Source organism: Hyperoodon ampullatus (assembly GCF_949752795.1).
Source record: "Hyperoodon ampullatus genome assembly, chromosome: 4".
NCBI classification, from domain to species: Eukaryota; Metazoa; Chordata; class Mammalia; order Artiodactyla; family Ziphiidae; genus Hyperoodon; species Hyperoodon ampullatus.
In genome coordinates this window covers 164,468,010-164,486,518 of record NC_136917.1, presented here as the reverse complement: position 1 = coordinate 164,486,518, position 18,509 = coordinate 164,468,010, and the positions used below count along the sequence as shown (strand labels likewise).

At 37.5% G+C, this 18,509-nt stretch overlaps 1 protein-coding gene across 1 annotated transcript in view; it reads right to left on the bottom strand.

The window, feature by feature from the left end:
- The window catches only part of DNAH5 (dynein axonemal heavy chain 5), a gene marked incomplete at its 3' end in the record, with an annotated part of 240,126 nt that overhangs the window by 113,479 nt on the left and 108,138 nt on the right, over window positions 1-18,509 (bottom strand). Inside the window, exons 36-43 of the mRNA XM_079701862.1 lie at window positions 17,050-17,228; window positions 16,471-16,658; window positions 15,939-16,133; window positions 12,959-13,093; window positions 11,988-12,095; window positions 9,473-9,626; window positions 4,672-4,818; window positions 1,941-2,182 (exon numbers count right to left, since the gene is read on the bottom strand). Coding sequence (XP_079557988.1) covers window positions 1,941-2,182; window positions 4,672-4,818; window positions 9,473-9,626; window positions 11,988-12,095; window positions 12,959-13,093; window positions 15,939-16,133; window positions 16,471-16,658; window positions 17,050-17,228 — 1,348 coding nt within the window. The remainder of the gene's footprint in view (window positions 1-1,940; window positions 2,183-4,671; window positions 4,819-9,472; window positions 9,627-11,987; window positions 12,096-12,958; window positions 13,094-15,938; window positions 16,134-16,470; window positions 16,659-17,049; window positions 17,229-18,509) is intronic.

Sequence of the window (18,509 nt, the reverse complement as noted above, 5' to 3'; positions counted from 1 at the left end):
AACAAAGGTTTATCACAATTTTATTTCTTTTAATTTAATGAATAACCAATGTAGAAAAAATATCAAAGAATACTCAGGAAAATGGGGAACTTAGTCATTTGGAAACCCAATATTAGGAAACCTCATGTGATTCATAACAAAATACCACTTAACACAATATTTTCTTCAGGTGAGGAAAGTTCCCTTGGCATCAAGAGATCAGGTCATTCTTAGAGATTCTGAACAGAAGCAATAAAATGTTGATTCTCAATCATCCATCATTTCATGAATTCAACATTATTGCACAGCAACAAAAAGGAAACATAGAACTTTCAAGTTGATGGTGCTATGTAATCAGCGTGGCTCACAGAGGCTCGTGGATTCCCATGAACACAACTTCCCCATTGGTCTGCCCTCTAATAGTTCTCTCAGAGCTTCCCTGCCCTGCTCTAAACACCTCCAGTCTTGTGAGCCTTGCTTCTTGCTAACCATTTGTAAGCAACTTAGCGTTAATGTAAAGGCCTTATTCAGCCTCAACATGGACAGAATATAATAGAAGCTCATTTCATAAATAGCAAACTGTAAATATTCATTAGCTAATAGTGTAAAAGTATTGTTTAAAAGCCTTTGTGAATTTAAAGTATTTGGGGGAAAATCACAAATTCATTTTCACTTGGAGTTTGCTGTATCTGTGGTTACCAAGGCTGAATCCATTGTGGTAATTTTTTTAAAAAAATTTTTTTAAACAATAACTCCTGCACCTTCCTCCTCAGAGATTCTAAATTGATAGATTGAGGTATGACACAGTCATCTGTATTTTAAAGAACTGTCATTGGTGATTACTCTTGCAAAGCCAGGGTTGAGAACTCTTGTTCTGTATTCTTCTTAAAGGATGGATAATTTAACTGTGAAATCTGAAATCTTCAGAAGCATTTTTAATGACATATCCAACTGTACTTCAGTATCTTTTTGCTTTAAAATCCCCTCCTTCTTCACATCTTCATCTACTTGATTTAAAATATGAATTCATAAGTTTTCAGTCAAAATTATCTCCAAAAAACTTATGTAAATGAAAATAATAATTTGACCAACAATGTCAAAAAAGATTTTACAGGTGGCTTGTCTAATAAGCATTCTGCCTTACACTATAATATTTATTTAGTAAAATATCTAAGTATGCAAGGCATTCAATTATAATCTTATGATAATCAACATACTCTAACATACATTGGTAGTAATAAAATAATATACCTTATCATGAATTGAAAAGATATTATCTGAAATATTATTTCCAAGTGCAAACTTAAAACTAATGTTATGACTATTGAACCTCATAAAAATTCTTTATATGAACTTTAATAAATTGTCTTCTTTGAGTTAATATTCTAAGACAGTTGTGTTCATGGGAATCCACAAGCAACTGAGTGAGTACCTTTTTAAAATATCATGAATCCCCAAAGTGATATAATTAAATTTTCCTTATTCACTCACAGTTTGGTGGGATTGTTTTTTTTTAATGTTTATTTATTTATTTGGCTGCGCTGGGTCTTAGTTGCAGCATGCGGGCTCTTAGTTGTGGCATATGGGATCTAGTTCCCTGACCAGGGATCGAACCTGGGTCCCCTGAATTGAGAGCTCAGAGTCTTAACCACTGGACCACCAGAGAAGTCCCTAGTGGGATTATTGGTTCACCTAGGCCTTGCAATTATTCCCCAGCCCACGGGGTGTAATTCACAGGTCTAAAAGTATTAGAACTGAAGAACCCTGAGCACTGAAGAAACCTGTAAGGGACAACCTGGGCTGAAGGTCCCAGAGCATTCAAGGATCTTCCACAAACATCAGCATTAAAATGCAATTACACCAACAGGTCTGCAGAAAAATCAGCACACACTCTAAAAGAATGCTAAAGGATCTGTTTCCCTCTTTAATTATACCAAAAAAAAAAAAGATTCCAATCATACCTCAAGAATAGGACTCCAATCAAGGACAGAAGAACTCATGAAAACCATCCCATTTCTTGAGACAGTAGCAGGCGAAGCATTGTCAATGTCATGAGGTTCGAAAACAATCTTGCAGTTTGGAGCCATGGGAATCCGATCACCATTGGCAAGGGTTAGAGTTTTGTTATCATCCAAAACGGAATTCAGATTTTCAATCCAGATGGCATCTACTGGCCCATCAAGAACTATCCAGATATGCTCCCCTAGAACATCCCACCAAGGTCAGGGAGTAAAGCATACACACACATATATGCATATATACATAACTACTATGCTTGAGGAAGTACTATAATTTGATGTAATTTTCATTAATTTTTAAATAAAGCTTTGATCTAAATAATTATCATATTTTGTCAAATAGGACTCTTCCTGTTCTTTATATAGCAGTTGTTTAAAGCCCATAATCAAGAAAGTCATTAGTTCATTGAACAGATATTCCTTGAGCACCTTCTCTGTATCAGCACAGTTCAAGGGATATTGTGATAAAAAAAGATAACATCCTGCCTTCACAGAGGTGACTTTCTAAGGGGTAGACATGACAATCAAACCAATATGCAAAGAAATATATAAGAAAAATTCAGCAGGATAAGAGGGTGAGGCATTTTAGATAAGGTGGTCAATGAAGTATTTCTGGAGGAGAATGAAGTGATGTAAAGATCTAGAGCTAGAATTTTTCAGGCAGTGGAAACAGTAGTTGCAAATGTCCTGAAGTGGGTACAAGTTTAGGGTGATCATGTTCCAGGAACAGCAGGAAGTCGAACCTGGTTAGAAAGAAGGAGGGAAGGGGGAAAGGGATGTGAGTGATGTCAGAAAGGCGGAGCCACGGAATCCATTCTGGTCTGCACACGTTCAGTCTGAGATGTCCAACAGACAGCCCATAGAGCTGCTGAGTTGGGAATTCAAGGGCTAGAGATTAAAATGTAGAAGCCATCAGCTTAGAGATGGCCTTGAGAACCATGGTCTGGGTAAGTTTCTTCTGGATCATAAGGATAGATAGAGACAAGAGGTCTGAGGACACAAGTACTTCAATGTTTAGCCTTCTGGTAGGGTCTCCTCCACTGCTTCCTCCCTCTGGCTGAGCTCTCAGTGAAACAGAAGTAGGAGGCGAGTCAGCCAGTAAGGTATCCCTGAAGTCAAGTGGTGGAAGAGTTTCAAGAATAAGAGTGATTGGGCTTCCCTGTTGGCGCAGTGGTTAATAGTCCACTTGCCAATGCAGGGGACATGGGTTCGTGCCCCGGTCCGGGAAGATACTACATGCCACGGAGCGGCTGGGCCCATGAGCCATGGCCACTGAGCCTGCGCATCCAGAGCCTGTGCTCCACAACGGGAGAGGCCACAACAGTGAGAGGCCCGCGAGTGATTAACTGTGCCAGATGCTACTGAGAGCAGGGTTATACTGAGAATCGATAGAATGTCCAACAGAAACGCCCTTGTAAATTTAGGCATTCAGTTTAATAGTTACTCTTAATTTCTTAACCACTAGTTACTCTTACTTACCAACACCATGACCAAGTTTGTAGTTCTAATTTTTATCTCTAATTTAACAACTTTGGAATATTCTAAGTCAAATCAAATGCCATGAAATTCCTAATCATGCTCATTCAACTAGCAGTTTAAGTAAAATGATGATCTGATCACCAGAGTCCCTGTGAAAGAAAAAGTATATGTTGCCTTTCTAAAAAGGACTTAAGAAAAAAACCTCTTTAAGCACCTATTCTTTAAGATAATATTTGGTTACTGGATCTGTGTTTACACAGGATTACTAGAACAAATCAGACACAAAATTTTATTTTATTCCCGTAAAACAACAGCAACTTCTAATATGAGCACGCTTTAGAAATGAAGCGTTTTCTTTTCTCTTTTAACAATTGGTGTTGGGTTGATCAGCCACATTCTCTCAAAGAGAACGTCAGTGGTGTCACTTTAAACGTTTTTCAACAGCACACTGTTGCCCAAAGTGTGGACTCGTGAAGTAAGCCCAAATGTCTTGTCCTCCTCCTATATTCTTATTTGTCCCTGCAATTGCTTGCACTGTGCTTTTCTCTTACTCATTCAGGAGTGAGAGGAGAATTGATATTACCTCTTCCATCTGAGCTTATTTTCTGGGACCACTGGGCTCAAGTCCCTAAGTAAGAGAATATTCAGAGTGAACCACTAGCCCTTAAGGAGTGTGTTTAAACAAAAAAACAAACACCCGTGTACACCTAAATGAGAATAATTTGTTAGACTTCATTTTTTGATATACACAATTTTCTTTCCAAAGAAGCCCATTTCCTCCTGTGATTTTATAGGAGAATCGGTTTTCTAAAAATAGGCCATACTTAAACAAGAGTACCATTTTTTAATTCTTCAGTGAAAACAGTGATGATGAAATCACTTGAATACAGTACTATCAATGTTCCTTAACAGCTTTTTCTAACTATTTTATCCTAAGTTTCCACAGGAATATAGAAATATTTTTTTCAAAAGGAAAATAATTCCCTTTGTAACCAAAAAAAGGGGGGATATTTTAAATACACAATTCAGTCATTTCAGTATTTCAACATTCACAAATATCATACTGACTTATGAGTTCTTGGTCTAGGATAAGATATAATATGGAGACTACAGTTGTTCTACTCATTTTAAATAGCCACAAAGGTTGTTATTTAGAAGTACATGTCAAAAATTATACTTGTAATTCATCTTCTACCTTTCTTAGCCCTCAGTGTTTTCCTCCAAAGAGTAGAAAATATCCCATCGGTCCAGTCATTCGTTGCCACGTCAAGCCGACCAAACATCTGTGGAGCTGTAATCGCTTTGGGATTCATCCTCATTTCCCGGTGTGGTTTTCCACAATCTATACCAAGTAAGTACAAATTTTAAACAAACCCCATGTAGAATGAACCATCATTAGGCAACATTGCACCAATGTGCAGTGTACTGTCAGCAGGTGTTCAAAACGTGAAAAAATGCAAAATTACATTGAAAATACATGTCTTACTGCATTCCAAGTTATCATAATTACCCTCATTATATTTTATTGACTAAAGCACTTTTTATCTTCTGGAAAAGAAAACTGCATGTTACATAAGGGGGAAAATGCTACCATGCTGGAAGTGATGAAGGAATTAATGTAGGATGGAAGTTCTTCAAATTTCACAGCTCAAAACTCTTTTGGTTTATGGTGTATTAGATTAACTCTTATGTCTTAAATGTGACTTAAAGATACCTGATTCTCTCCATTGACAGCTTTGATTTGCTGAGATATGGTCTTGCTCATTTGGAAAAAAAAATCAGCTAAACTAATGTTACAAAAATCAAGGATTTTTCTTCTGTGGTCAGCTTCAGAAAAGGTATTCAAATCTTTCAAACCCTAAAACTATTCTTAAATAAGATGGATTCTGTACAAAGGGGACGGTAGTTACTAAGTAAAAAATTGAAGAATAAGATTTAAACTATATTATATGTGGAATCTAAAAAAAAAATGGTGCAAAAGAACTTATTTACAGAACAGAGATAGACTCATAGACATAGAAAACAAACTTACGGCTATCAAATGGGAAAGGGTGGGGAAGGATAAGTTAAGAGTTTGGGATTAAAATATACACACTGCAAGGACCTACAGTATAGCATAGGGAACTCTGCTCAATATTCTGTAAGAACCTAAATGGGAAAAGAACTTGAAAAAGAATAGATACATGTATATGTATTAACTGAATCACTTTGCTGTACACCTGAAACTAATACAATATAGTAAATCAACTGTATTTCAATTTAAAAAGTTTAAAGATTTAAAGTATAAAATCATAAAAATAGAGGCTAAAATATTACATACTGTGTGAAACATTGACAAACACAGGCACACATACATAGATATGTACACTGGAAAAGGTGTTACATTAAAACCTATCTAGAAAATTAGAGAATAGCTCTCTTTTTCCAAAATCACAAAAAGAATCGGGGTAATTATTTACAATTTTTTACAGTGCTGAAAAATTCAACTTAGTCACAGTTCAGCTTTTTCAATACATGATATCCGTACGACTGGCAACATTTTTTAAAAAATCTAATCACACTTTACAAAAGGCCAGCAACCTCTTCAAACGTATCATAGGTAAAAACTGGACTTGGTCCAGAAGAAACTATCAAAAATTATTTCATTATGGGTGTAGGTAGAATTATATCATTTTCATTTAAAATACGATACCATAACATTTTTATAAGAGCACTCTAAGGAAAAAAAAAAAGGTTGACTTTTTAAATGTTGGTTAAACTAATTCCTCTTAATTCTTCTCCTAGGCATTTCTTGACTGTCCTGATCACTCCACCTTCATGGACTCTGCCCCAGAGTAAGCACTCTTCTCTTGCTGTCACCTTCTTAGGACCTCCTTATGGAAGTTCCCAGACAGCCCCTCCTGTCCCAGTCTATTCTCTATGCGGCCACCGGACGGTCTTCTACACACAGGGCTAATCACACCACTCCCCAGCTCTATGGCTTCCCATCACCCACAGGATAAAATCTCGGTATTTATTATGACTTACAAAGCTTCTCATGCCATGCCCTCTGTACTAATTTGAATTCCCCCTGGAAGCAAAGCCTGAGACAAAGACATGGGAACTGAGAGTTTGGATTCAGGGGAAAGAGAGAGTGAGACAGGAAAGGAGAGAGAGCCAGTAAAGGGCTCATTGGTGAGCTGGTCCCAGTTGGAGTGTCCCTCTAAAAGACAGGAGGTGGGACATTTCCCTTCCACTCTTTCCCTCATTGGTTAAGGGTATGGCTGCCTCAGGAGCATTAATTCTCACCCAACCCCTTCTTCCAGGCTGAGCCAGTTCTCTAGCTTCAAGGAAAGTCATAAGGCTGAAAAACCGGGAGACACCACTGGCATTTGGGGGAGAAACTCTCCAACAGCTGCATCTGTAGAAGGGGAGGACCAAAGGGATGTGGCCCTGGGCACCAATAGCATCTGCTATACCTCCTCATCTCCCCCACTCCCACAAATTAGATTTCATCCATGCCAGAGAGCTTCTCCAGGCATATCAAGCTCTCGCCAGCCCCTCCTACCTGCTCAGCCTCTTCTGCTAAGAAGAGGCATTCTGCTAAGAATGCCTTTTATCCATCTGCTACTCAACCCGCAAACCTCAGATGAAGTAGCACCAGCTCTGTAAGCCTTTCTAGAATTCCTTAGAAAGGTTTCTGATCTCCTTTGCCTCTGCTCACCTCATAATTGTCCAAATCTTCCTCATGTCCAATCTTCCATGCTGAGTTACAATTACCTGTGTCACTACACTACACTGTAAACTCCTTAAAGACGTGGCCATTTTTTTTCCATGCCTGCTTTCCCACTTCTAGTACAGAACTTCCAAGTACAGAACATCAAAGATATTTGATGAACAAATACATGATGAATAAGGGGAAAAATAACATACATGGGTCCTGCAGAAGTTCAACCCAATTACTTTCTCAATCTTTTGGATAATCAAAGTTTTCAGTAAAAAACAATGTCATTTAATATAACAAATGTTTACCCTACATACTAAAACCAAGAACAGGTTAATAAACAGCAAATAGTCTAATAATTTATTCATCTTTGCAAAGAACTTCTCCAAAACCAGTGATGCCATATTGATTACATCATTTAGACATATTATATACAATGTATCTCTATTGTTTAATATTTTGTACTCATTTTGTTCAAGTCATTGTACCCAGTGCATTTGTAGTTTATTGTTAACAGAAGGCAGCTTTATAACAACAACAAAAGTATCTTTAAGCATAATTTGAGAAGGAGAATACATCATTTTAATGCTATGTAAAAATCCCAAAGCAGAACCTTAATAGTACACATGAAAACCATGTGATAAATTTTGCAGGTGTGACCTCTCAGTTCTGGTGGAGGTAGGTGCTAGCTGAGAGCATAAGCCTGTCTCAGTGTGAAGACCCCCTGGTAGAGTCCTGAGGTACAGAATTCACTTCATCCCATAGCTGAGGAAATTGAGACTAAATCTAATGTATGCAGGACCCTAGAATAAATACAGACCATAGTCACCAACCAATATCGATGCATTGGGGTTCCATGAGCTGACTGGAAACCCAGCCAGGCAGCTTTTCCTTGTGGGACAATGTATGATGCATTCTAACAGCCAAAGTTCTGTGAAATTTTGGAACTGCCATGGCTAAGGGCTGCGAATGCTTTTAAGAAGGAAGTCGTCAACGTCTAATCAGAACCAGAGAATACAAGAATAATCATGAAAAAGGCAATGCCCATTATCCTTAGATAACTTTAGGTTAGGGACTTAGATGTAAAACTTAAGAACATCTGGAAATTAAATACATTTATTTCAATTCACAAGAAAAATATCTGATTCTGGGTGGGAAATTAGTTTATAATTAGGATGATTTTTCAATACATAGAATTTAAGAGTTGGGATTAGAATTATATTTATTGAGAGGCAGCATCTTGTGTTAAGTCATAAGTGGCAAGTGGTATAGTTTACTGGGAAAATTCTGGGTTTTTCATTAATGGGACCTGACCTTAATTTTGAGTCTCATCATTTACCATCTTTTTGACACTGAGTATTTCTGAAGTTAAATTTTGACTTTTTTGTACAAAATGGGGATAATAATAGCTACATCTTAATATCATTTTGAAAACTAAATGGCATAACATATGTAGAACATATAGCACAGTCCATAAAATCACTTTAAAAAAATGTCTTTCCTGAAGCATTATTCAGAAAAGCCCAGATATGGAAACAACCTATGTGTCTACCAATGGATGAATGAATAAAGAAGATGTGGTATACATACACAATGGAATGTTATTCATCCATGAAAAATAAGGACATCCTGCCATTTGTGAAAACATGGAGGGAACTTGAGGGCATTATGCTAAGTGAAATAAGTCAGACAGAGAAAGACAAATACTGTATGATATCACTTATATGTGGAATCTAAAAATGTCAAACTCAGAGAAACAGATTGTAGAATGGTGGTCACCAGGGATTGGAGGTGAGGGAAATGGGGAGATCTTGGAAAAGGGTACAAACTTCCAGTTATAAGATTAACAAATTTGGGGATCTAATGTAAAGCATGGTGATTATAGCTAATAATACTGTATCATATACTTGAATATTTCTACGAAAGTATATCTTAAATGCTCTCATCACAAAAAAAAAATGGTTATTATGTGATATGATGGTGGTGGTAGCTAATGCTATGGTGATAATAATTTTGCAACATATAAATGTATCAAATCAACACACTGTACACCTTAAACTTGCACATGTTATGTGTCCAAATTATATTTGTATACAATAAAGTTGGAAAAAAACGTTTTTCTCCTCTGGTCCATAAATGTACTGTGTTATCTCTAAAATTTACCCAATAGTCAAAAAAGTAGCATCCCCTCCTATAAAAATATGCTAACATACATCTACATTTGTGTCCCTCTTGGGGCATTCACATGTGTCACAACAGTTTAAATGTGTCTCCAGATTGACTGCCCCCTTACCTGCCATGGCATTCATCAAGGTGTGGATGCAGGTGGTTTTCCCTGCTCCACTAGGCCCCAGAGTCATCATTCCATGCCGCACTCTCTGTGTTTCAAACAACTGGATGACTTTCAGTTTCCAAGGAGGATGGTTGATTAAACCAGCTTCTTCAACCTGAAAACATAACAAACCGCCCACATTGGGCCACATGAACAGATATCTGGACTTATCATTGTGCTCAAAATAAGTATAGACATGGAGTGAGGTTAGAGAAATGGGGAATTATTGTTACTGCATATGAAGTTTCAGCTGGGAAAGATGAAAAAAGTTCTGAAGACAGACAGTGGTGAGGTTTGCACAATACTATGAATATACTTAATGCCACTGAACTGTACACTTAAAAAATAGTTAAAATGTTGCATTTTATGTCATGTGTTTTACCACAATGAAATATATATACTTTTGGCTGCACCTCAGGGCTTGTGGGATCTTAGTGTCCCAACCAGGGATGGAACCCGGGTCCACGGCAGTGAAAGCCCGAGTCTTAACCACTGGACTGCCAGGGAATTCCCAATAAAAAATATATTGCAGGGGCTTCCCTGGTGGCGCAGTGGTTGAGAGTCCACCTGCCGATGCAGGGGACGCGGGTTTGTGTCCTGGTCTGGGAGGATCCCACGTGCCACGGAGCAGCTGGGCCCGTGAGCCATGGCCGCTGGCCCTGCACATCCGGAGCCTGTGCTCCACAGTGGGAGAGGCCACAACAGTGAGAGGCCCGCATACCACACACACAAATATATATATATATATATATATTGCATAAAAAATATATATACATAGGCAAAAGCAGGCTGAACATAATCAAAATGATATCCCAGGCAAACAAGAAACACCTACAGTTGACTTTGGGAATTAAATACACTTATATTAACATTTTATTGAATGTATGTATTAGGAGCAACTTAAGAATAAAGGCTCAAATATCAAAATGTGTTTTAAATGTTTAATTTAAAAGATGATATTTAATTTAAAAGATAATTTCAAGCATACCAGTCAAGCCATCTTTATAAATCTTCTGGATAGTTTTTATCTATCAAACACGTGTATGGAAGCTACGCTGCCAAACGCTATTCTAAGTTTAATCTTCTATGAGATTAGTACTATTGGTGTCTTCATTTTATAGGTAAGGAAACTGGGGCACAAAGAGACTAAGCAATTTATCCAAGATTATTAGTTGTTAAGTTACAGAGTAGGGATTGGAACCCAAGAAATTCAGCCCTATGGTCCATGCTCTTAACCGTCATGCTATGCTTCAATTCACTATAAGTGATGCTCTTATTTTTACTTAAATAATTTTGGATAATAATCATGTATCATTTTATGCTGTGTATTTTCTCTTCAGATTTTTCATATGCTATAAATTACTAATGTAAGTCACTTTATAAATTAGTTTACACTTAGCTTTTTAGGCAATGCTACAATTAATTTGGCCATATGATGAAGAAGCCATTTGCAAAATGAATAATCACTTTTACCTGATTAGGAAATTAAGATCTTTATATACTGATATTTAAAGGGGAAATGGCCATAAAATACTACCCTATTGATTTTTATTACAAATATCTTCAAAGAATTGAAATGCATTTTATAAATATGAGCTAATCACCATTTCTATAAAAAAATTTTTTTTAAAAACTCTTTTTCATAGGAAAGGAAGTTGAGGCACAAGGTTTTCATGATTCATTTCCATTCCTAGGAAGACTATAAAAAGTTAAAGCTGCACCAAGTATCATGGGAAATCCAGACACCTAATGATACACTTAACATGATGGATCCCCCCAGAGCCCAAGGAAGAAATCCCAAGTGATCTTGGGCCTGGGGAAAAAGAATGACAGCTAAGGAGCCATATGAGATCACTGCAAATGACACTCAGTAGCTACAGTCCTGAGACCAAAGCAATGTGGTAAACACCAGGGCCACAGAGAGAAACAAATCCAGCATGGGCAATGCAGCCAGCCAAGCTCCACCGGCCCCTGCTGACCCATCACATTTCATTGGGAATCTGGTGTGGAATGGTCTCCATGAATAATGGGGCCACTAGGTCTTCCCTGGTGGCGCAGTGGTTGAGAGTCCGCCTGCCGATGCAGGGGACACAGGTTCGTGCCCCAGTCCGGGAAGATCCCACATGCCACGGAGCGGCTAGGCCCATGAGCCATGGCCGCTGACCCTGTGCATCCGGAGCCTGTGCTCCGCAACGGGAGAGGCCACAACAGTGAGAGGCCCACGTACCGCAAAATAATAATAATAATAATGGGGCCACTAGCACACGGGTAACTGGACCTGTGGCTGAGTGATGGTAGGAGACCTCCTGGGAGGAAAAGCTCTATCAATGGTGAGCAACGGCTTCTCTTAAAACTGTAGTCACAGCCTCAGTGTTGTTCTCGGAACCTGTAGATTTAGGCCACAACAGCTCCACTTGATTCCCATGAAGTTCAGATGAAAGGGACACTATACTTGATGTCCTGCAAAATATATTACCTGTCTATTAATTGCCATTTCCAGTTCAGGGTAATCGGCCTTGTCCAGAAGAATATTTGGGAAGAGATCTTCAATCAAACTCAAAAATAAGGGTTCATCCTCATCAATCTCAGAAAGGAAATAAAGGGAAATCAGACCAAATCTTTTGGCATAAACATGGCAATATCAGATAAACTGAAAATGTCCAATACAGCCCAGATTACTTTGTCACAAACAGTAATAAATAAAATATCACCTCTACTGAAGTTGAGAAATATTTTCATCATGTTTACTAAATTAAAAATTAGTTTTTTAAAAAGGGGTGTGGGGGGAGAAGAGAGAAAAAAAAAAGGAAGGAAATAGAAGGAAAAAAATATTGCCTACATGACAACCTTTCCATAAAACAACCAGATTGGGGAGTTTACTAAATAACCTACAATTTCTCATTTAACTTAAAAATAATTTTTTTAAATGAGAATAGTGGCAAATTCATGAATTGGAATTTGGTTCATACTCTTATTTTGAAATAAAAATATATCATTCTGTCATCCTGTACATGGATCCACTGACACTGGACAACTGATTGTTCAGTCTCTACTGTGAAATCAAAGAATGTGAAATTATTACACACTTGTAAAATTCACATACAATTTCCTTCCAAGGTCTACTTTAACGAAGGTAAAACGGATTTTAGCTCTACAGCACAAAAATTTCAAGGTATTTGGAAATGTAAGACGTGGATTTTTAAAAATCCATTTTAGTTCTATTGGAATAGATGTGTTAGACTAGAGATGAGTCATCACAAAAATTGCTCCTGAAAAAATGTAATTTAAAGTTATGCTCTATGTAATTTAAATTTATGTTATGCTCTATGTATTTATCTGATAATTAAGCATTTTAAATGAGCACTTTAAATAAATATTTCTAATCTCATTTGTGCTTAGTTAAACTGAAATTTAAGTGGGTGGAACATTTCCATCTGTGAATCTTACCAGTTTGGAAAGATTCATATCTCGTAGTACACGCATGACAATTGTGGACTCCGTATCCGTGGGGTAGGCTCTTTTGGCTGCTCCCAGAGTTCGCAGAACAGACAGAATATTACGCAGACCAAAGTCATAATGTACCTGAAGAATATGAGGTACACTGGGCTTATTTTCAATATTAACTTACCCATAGAAACTGTACAAATTTGACAAAGACATAATGAATAAATGCTGATTTTCCTGTAGAAAATTTGTACAGTTAGTGGGGCAATACATTTTTTTATCAACAGATTCTTTTTTTTAGCAAATGGAGAATACCCAAAAGAATCCTCTCCTGTACCATCACTAATTTAAGCCCTTAGATCAGAACTAATAGATCTTGACAGAGAGAAAGGAATAAATTTCCTCCTGGAGATACATGTCCCCTTGAGCCCTTCTTAACCAATCATCCATAAGAAAATTTCCTCATATCTTGAAAGTTAAAATTCTGAACCAGAATTAAACTAAGACGTCACTCATGAACATCATATAAGTTTAAAAGACAGGGGTATTGAGGAGAAAGAAAAGTAGCTACATTCCAGGATTACCTAGAGGGGGAAACAATAAGGACAAATCAGAAAGTCAGGCCCCCAGCTTTGTTGTCCCCTTGATAGGTATTTATAAAAGCTCAATCATGCCAAATTGCAGCACATATAAAGTGAGTAATTAAAAACCAATTATCCAACCACTACAGGAAAGAGTATCCCTGGCAGTTGGTCAAACAATTTAAAATAGAACTACCATATCATACAGCAATCCCACTTCAGGGAATACATTCAAAAGAATTGAAAGCAGAGTCTCAAAAAGATATTTAAACACTTATGTTCATAGCAACACTATTCACAATAGCCAGGAGGTGGAAGCAACCCAAATTTCCATCGACTGATGAACGGATAAACAAAACACGGCATACATGTAAAAATAAGAATGTTTTTCAACCAGGAAAAGGAAGCAAGTATAATGCTATCACATGCTACACCATGGATGAAACTTGAGAACATTAAACTAAGTTAAATAAGCCAGTCACAAAAAGACAAATACTGTATGGTTCCACTTATATGAGCTATATAAAGTAGCCAAACACATAGAAACAGAAAGTAGAATTGTGGTTACCAGGGAATGGGGGGAAGGGAAGAGTGGAGTTGTTTAATGGGTATAGAGTTTCAGTTTTGCAAGACAAAAAAGTTATGGAGATCTGTTTCACAACAATGTGCGTTTACTTAACACTACTGAACTATGTGCTTAAAAATGGTTAAGTGATAAATTTAATATTTTTTCATCATAATTCTAAAAACCTATAGGAAAAAAAAATTATCTGCTAATTGGGAGCAGTATGCATCACTTAATACCAATCGTTTGGAGGATAGAGCACATAAAAATATTCAGACCGAGTTCTTGCCTTCAAGGAGTTTAAATTTTAATTGTGGCAATAAAATAAAAATATGAGCAAGCTTCCATAAAAGTACTATAACAATGACTTGAAAGTATTGGTGGTGGAATTAATTAAGGTAAACTTATCAGCATTAGACTCTGTTAAATCTGTGGGCATGAAGTGAGATTCACAGAATGCTCACCAAGGGATCAGCATGGGGCCAACTGTTTTGTACACATGGACTCATTTCATTTCCCTTGTGACCTTGTGACCTTGTGAACAAGGGCAATAGGAGTGAAGGAGGAGAAATGAAGTTAGAGAAGAAAAGGGCAGGAGTCAGTGATGTGGGGGTTTCTCTACCCGCAAGAAACAGCAGGGAAAAGGGAAGAATCAGTGAGTAAAGGCTGCAATAATCAGAAGAAACCAAGAATGTTTTGAGTGAGAATGGAATATAGTTGAACTTGTGGGTAAAAGCTAGATTCAAAGAAGTTTGGATTGAGAGGTTCCTCAAAACCATGAGGACACATGACATATATTATGATGAATGAACAGGTGAGATAAAAAGCAAAGATCGATATTCATAATTCTTTGGCTCTTAAGTCAGTTCAGATAGTGTTAACTTCATTTCTATACCTTAAGTGTTAATTTCTTCAAATGTACTTAGTAAAACTATGCATGTAAAATTGTTTTGGCCATGATACGACTTTCTACTTTGTATATATGAGGTACCTTGTCAACAACCCCAGTCCACAATTTTTTTTTAATTTTTATTTTCTATTAGAGTATAGCTGATTTACAATATTGTGTTAGCTTCAGGTGTACAGCAAAGTGATTCAGTTATACATATACATATGTGTATTCTTTTTAAGATTCTTTTCCAGTGTAGGTTATTACAGAATATTGAGTACAGTTCCCTGTGCTATACCGTTGGTCTTTGATGTATACCTATTTTATATATAGTAGTATGTATATGTTGATCCCAAACTCCTAATTTATCCCTCTCCCTGCCTTCCCCTTTGGTAACCATAGGTTTGTTTTCTATATCTGTGAGTCTATTTCTGTTTTGTAAATAAGTTCCTTTGTATCATTTTTTTAGATTCCACATGTAATTGATATCATATGATATTTGTCTTTCTCTGCCTGACTTCACTTAGTATGATCGTCTCTAGGTCCATCCATGTTGCTGCAAATGGCATTATTTCATTCTTTTTTATGGCTGAGTAATATTCCATTGTATATATGTACCGCATCTTCTTTATCCATTCATCTTTCGATGGACATTTAGGTTGCTTCCATGTCTTGGCTATTGTAAGCAGTGCTGCAATGAACATTGTGCATGTGTCTTTTCGAATTACAGTTTTGTCTGGATATATGCCCAGGAGAGTGATTGCTGTGTCATATGGTAGTTCTATTTTTAGTTTTCTGAGGAACCTCCATACTGTTTTCCACAGTGGCTGCACCAACTTACATTCCCCCCAACAGTGTAGAAGGATTCCCTTTTCTCCACAACCTCTCCAGCACTGAATAAAAAATTTAAATATGCCTAAGTACATAGGGACCTTCAGAATGTCACACCTGCTTAGAAAGCTGCTCCTCACACAGCTTGTAGAGCGTGAAAAACTTCCTGGCCAAAACAACGTTGTCAATGAAGCCGCAACTAGCCAACTTCACCCTGATGATAATCTGTCGGTCAGGCACCATCATGGCCACGGAGCGGAAGTTAATCTTCAAGTTTTCAGGGAGTTCCTGCCGCCCAGCATAGCCAGGGTTCTATACAGAAAATAAAACCGAAAGGATGAATGATACGGTTATGGGGTAACAAGCGCAACACATCAGCATGATATTAAAAGATTCATTATGCACACACAACAAATCTGGACTGACAACCAGAAAATTCATTTACATATCTCACTCTCCTTTTAACTGGAGAGACTAAGTCATGAGTTATTAACATGAGCTCTGTTTAACACCAAAGGTTTCTAAACAGGAGTGAAAATTACAATTCCCAATTTCCATTCATGGAAAATAAGTGACATATGAACAGGGACATGTGTGAAAACTGTGATAAGAAGGCTGAAGTTCAGTAGCTCTTCTTGTGCTTCCTTACCATAGTTAGAAAAAGCCCAAATTCAGGGTTCATAGTCACATTATCTCCATCAGTAAAAATAAAAGATTTTTTACGCTCCTTTTTGCATGTCAGAATAATGGAAATCTGCTGGGCTGCAACGGAGAGAACTGGTAGGTCGATACGATTAAATTCATCAAAACAACCCCAGGATCCAGACTGAGCCAGTCCTTAGAATGGAAATTAAATAGAAAATCCAATTAGTACATAATTTTGGAAAGTCAAAGAAAAAGAGCATTATGCAACTGCCAGGTCAAGCCACAGATAAGTTTGCTCAAACATAAAGTTGAACAAAGAGATCATACATTAAATGCCTCCAAAATAACTCACAATGTGACCCTTTATTTGTAAACACCCAACCTGCAGGTACAAAGGAACATTACAAAGTCAAGTAATATTGACATTTGACCCACACAACACTGGTAAGATTCAGGTTTCCCAAAAAGTTTTACAAAGTTGGAAAATGACACTAAGATGTAGCCAATTGTTGAAAAATAAATCTTAACAAGATAGTCCACCTTGGCTTAAATTTCTCATGAAATAAAAAAATGTAACCCTCACCTTTAAAAATCCGTCCAAGTCCTCGGAAATCCATCTGGTCCGAACAATTGAAAACCACGACGTATTTCCCAAGACATCGTCCCATATCTTTGGTCGTTTCTGTTTTTCCTGTTCCTGCTGGTCCAGTGGGGGCTCCCCCCATGCTCATTCCCAGAGCTTGAGCCAACGTGATATAACACCTGGAGGGGTAGAGAAATCACTAGAACCACACAACTGACAACTGTAAGATACGTCTGAGACATCGCAGTGACGTGATACAGGCACAAAATTGAAAAAAGGAAGATCCTGACTATTATCCCTACATAACCTTTCCAAAACTGCATCCTAAAATACACTTATCCTTATGGATATTGACATGTGTTGAGGAAAAAGGAAGGAGGGAGTGGTCTATGGTCAAATACGTTTGAAAACTCTTAAAAAGGTTCAACAGGATTTTTTATGATAATGTATATTCACAATCTTCAATTATGAAAAAGAGTACATAGCATTTCCAAAACTTATTTGGCAACTTTTTCACAGAAATCTAAAGAAGAGTATTCTAGGAAACAGACTGGGGGCCATTATGTAGATTAATCCCCTTTTGAGTCTAAGAGTCGATGATTTGATGAACTTGGAAACCAATGATCACATGAGATTTAAATCACACATTGCTAAATAATCACACCTTAAATCTATTTCTGGGAACATCTACTAAACCTACAAATACCTTCTACTGTATCTTACAGTATGATATTAACAAATAAAAGATTCTGGTCAGAGAATACAAGAATGCCTGTGAAGGAAAACAACCGATAACTTGCTGATGAATTGCTCAGTTTCCCAGCATCACCCAGTGCCGTAAAAGGAGGTAATCTATAATGTAATGCAGTTTAGGGCTTTCTTATGGCTAAACTCTAAAGCATTCACCTGGACTTGAAAAAATTTTTGAAGAAAATAAAGTGATTATCCAGCATGAAGTGTGGGAATGAAAAGTGAGCACACCCATCCGGAGGCACCTAGGTTCTCAATTTTATTGGGTTTGGGTTCCCCAAAAGGCAGGTAAATAACTCAGCCACAAATGCAAAAAATGAGCCTGGATTCAAAGAAGGAAATGCGGGTGTAAAACCAGAAGGATGCCTGATCTCACTTTGATTCTGCCTTTTAACCCAAGGTCTTATCTTTCCTCTTGAACTCTTGTTATCCCTTGCACAGCAGTCTCTGTAATAACAGCTAATATGTCATAATAGCTCCACCTACACTATGGTACTTAAACCCCACTGAACCCTGCAGGGAAACCACTTATTTTCACCATTTTACAGATGAGGAGAGAGGCTCACAGAGATGGAATAATTTTTCTCAGGGTCATGGCGGAGGGAGCAGAGATTTCAGCCAGTCTGTGTGGCCACAAGCTCTCACGCTGCCCAGCTCTAGGACACGTCCACACTCTCACGGTAAGGAATAAATCTCCAGGAACTCTGGCC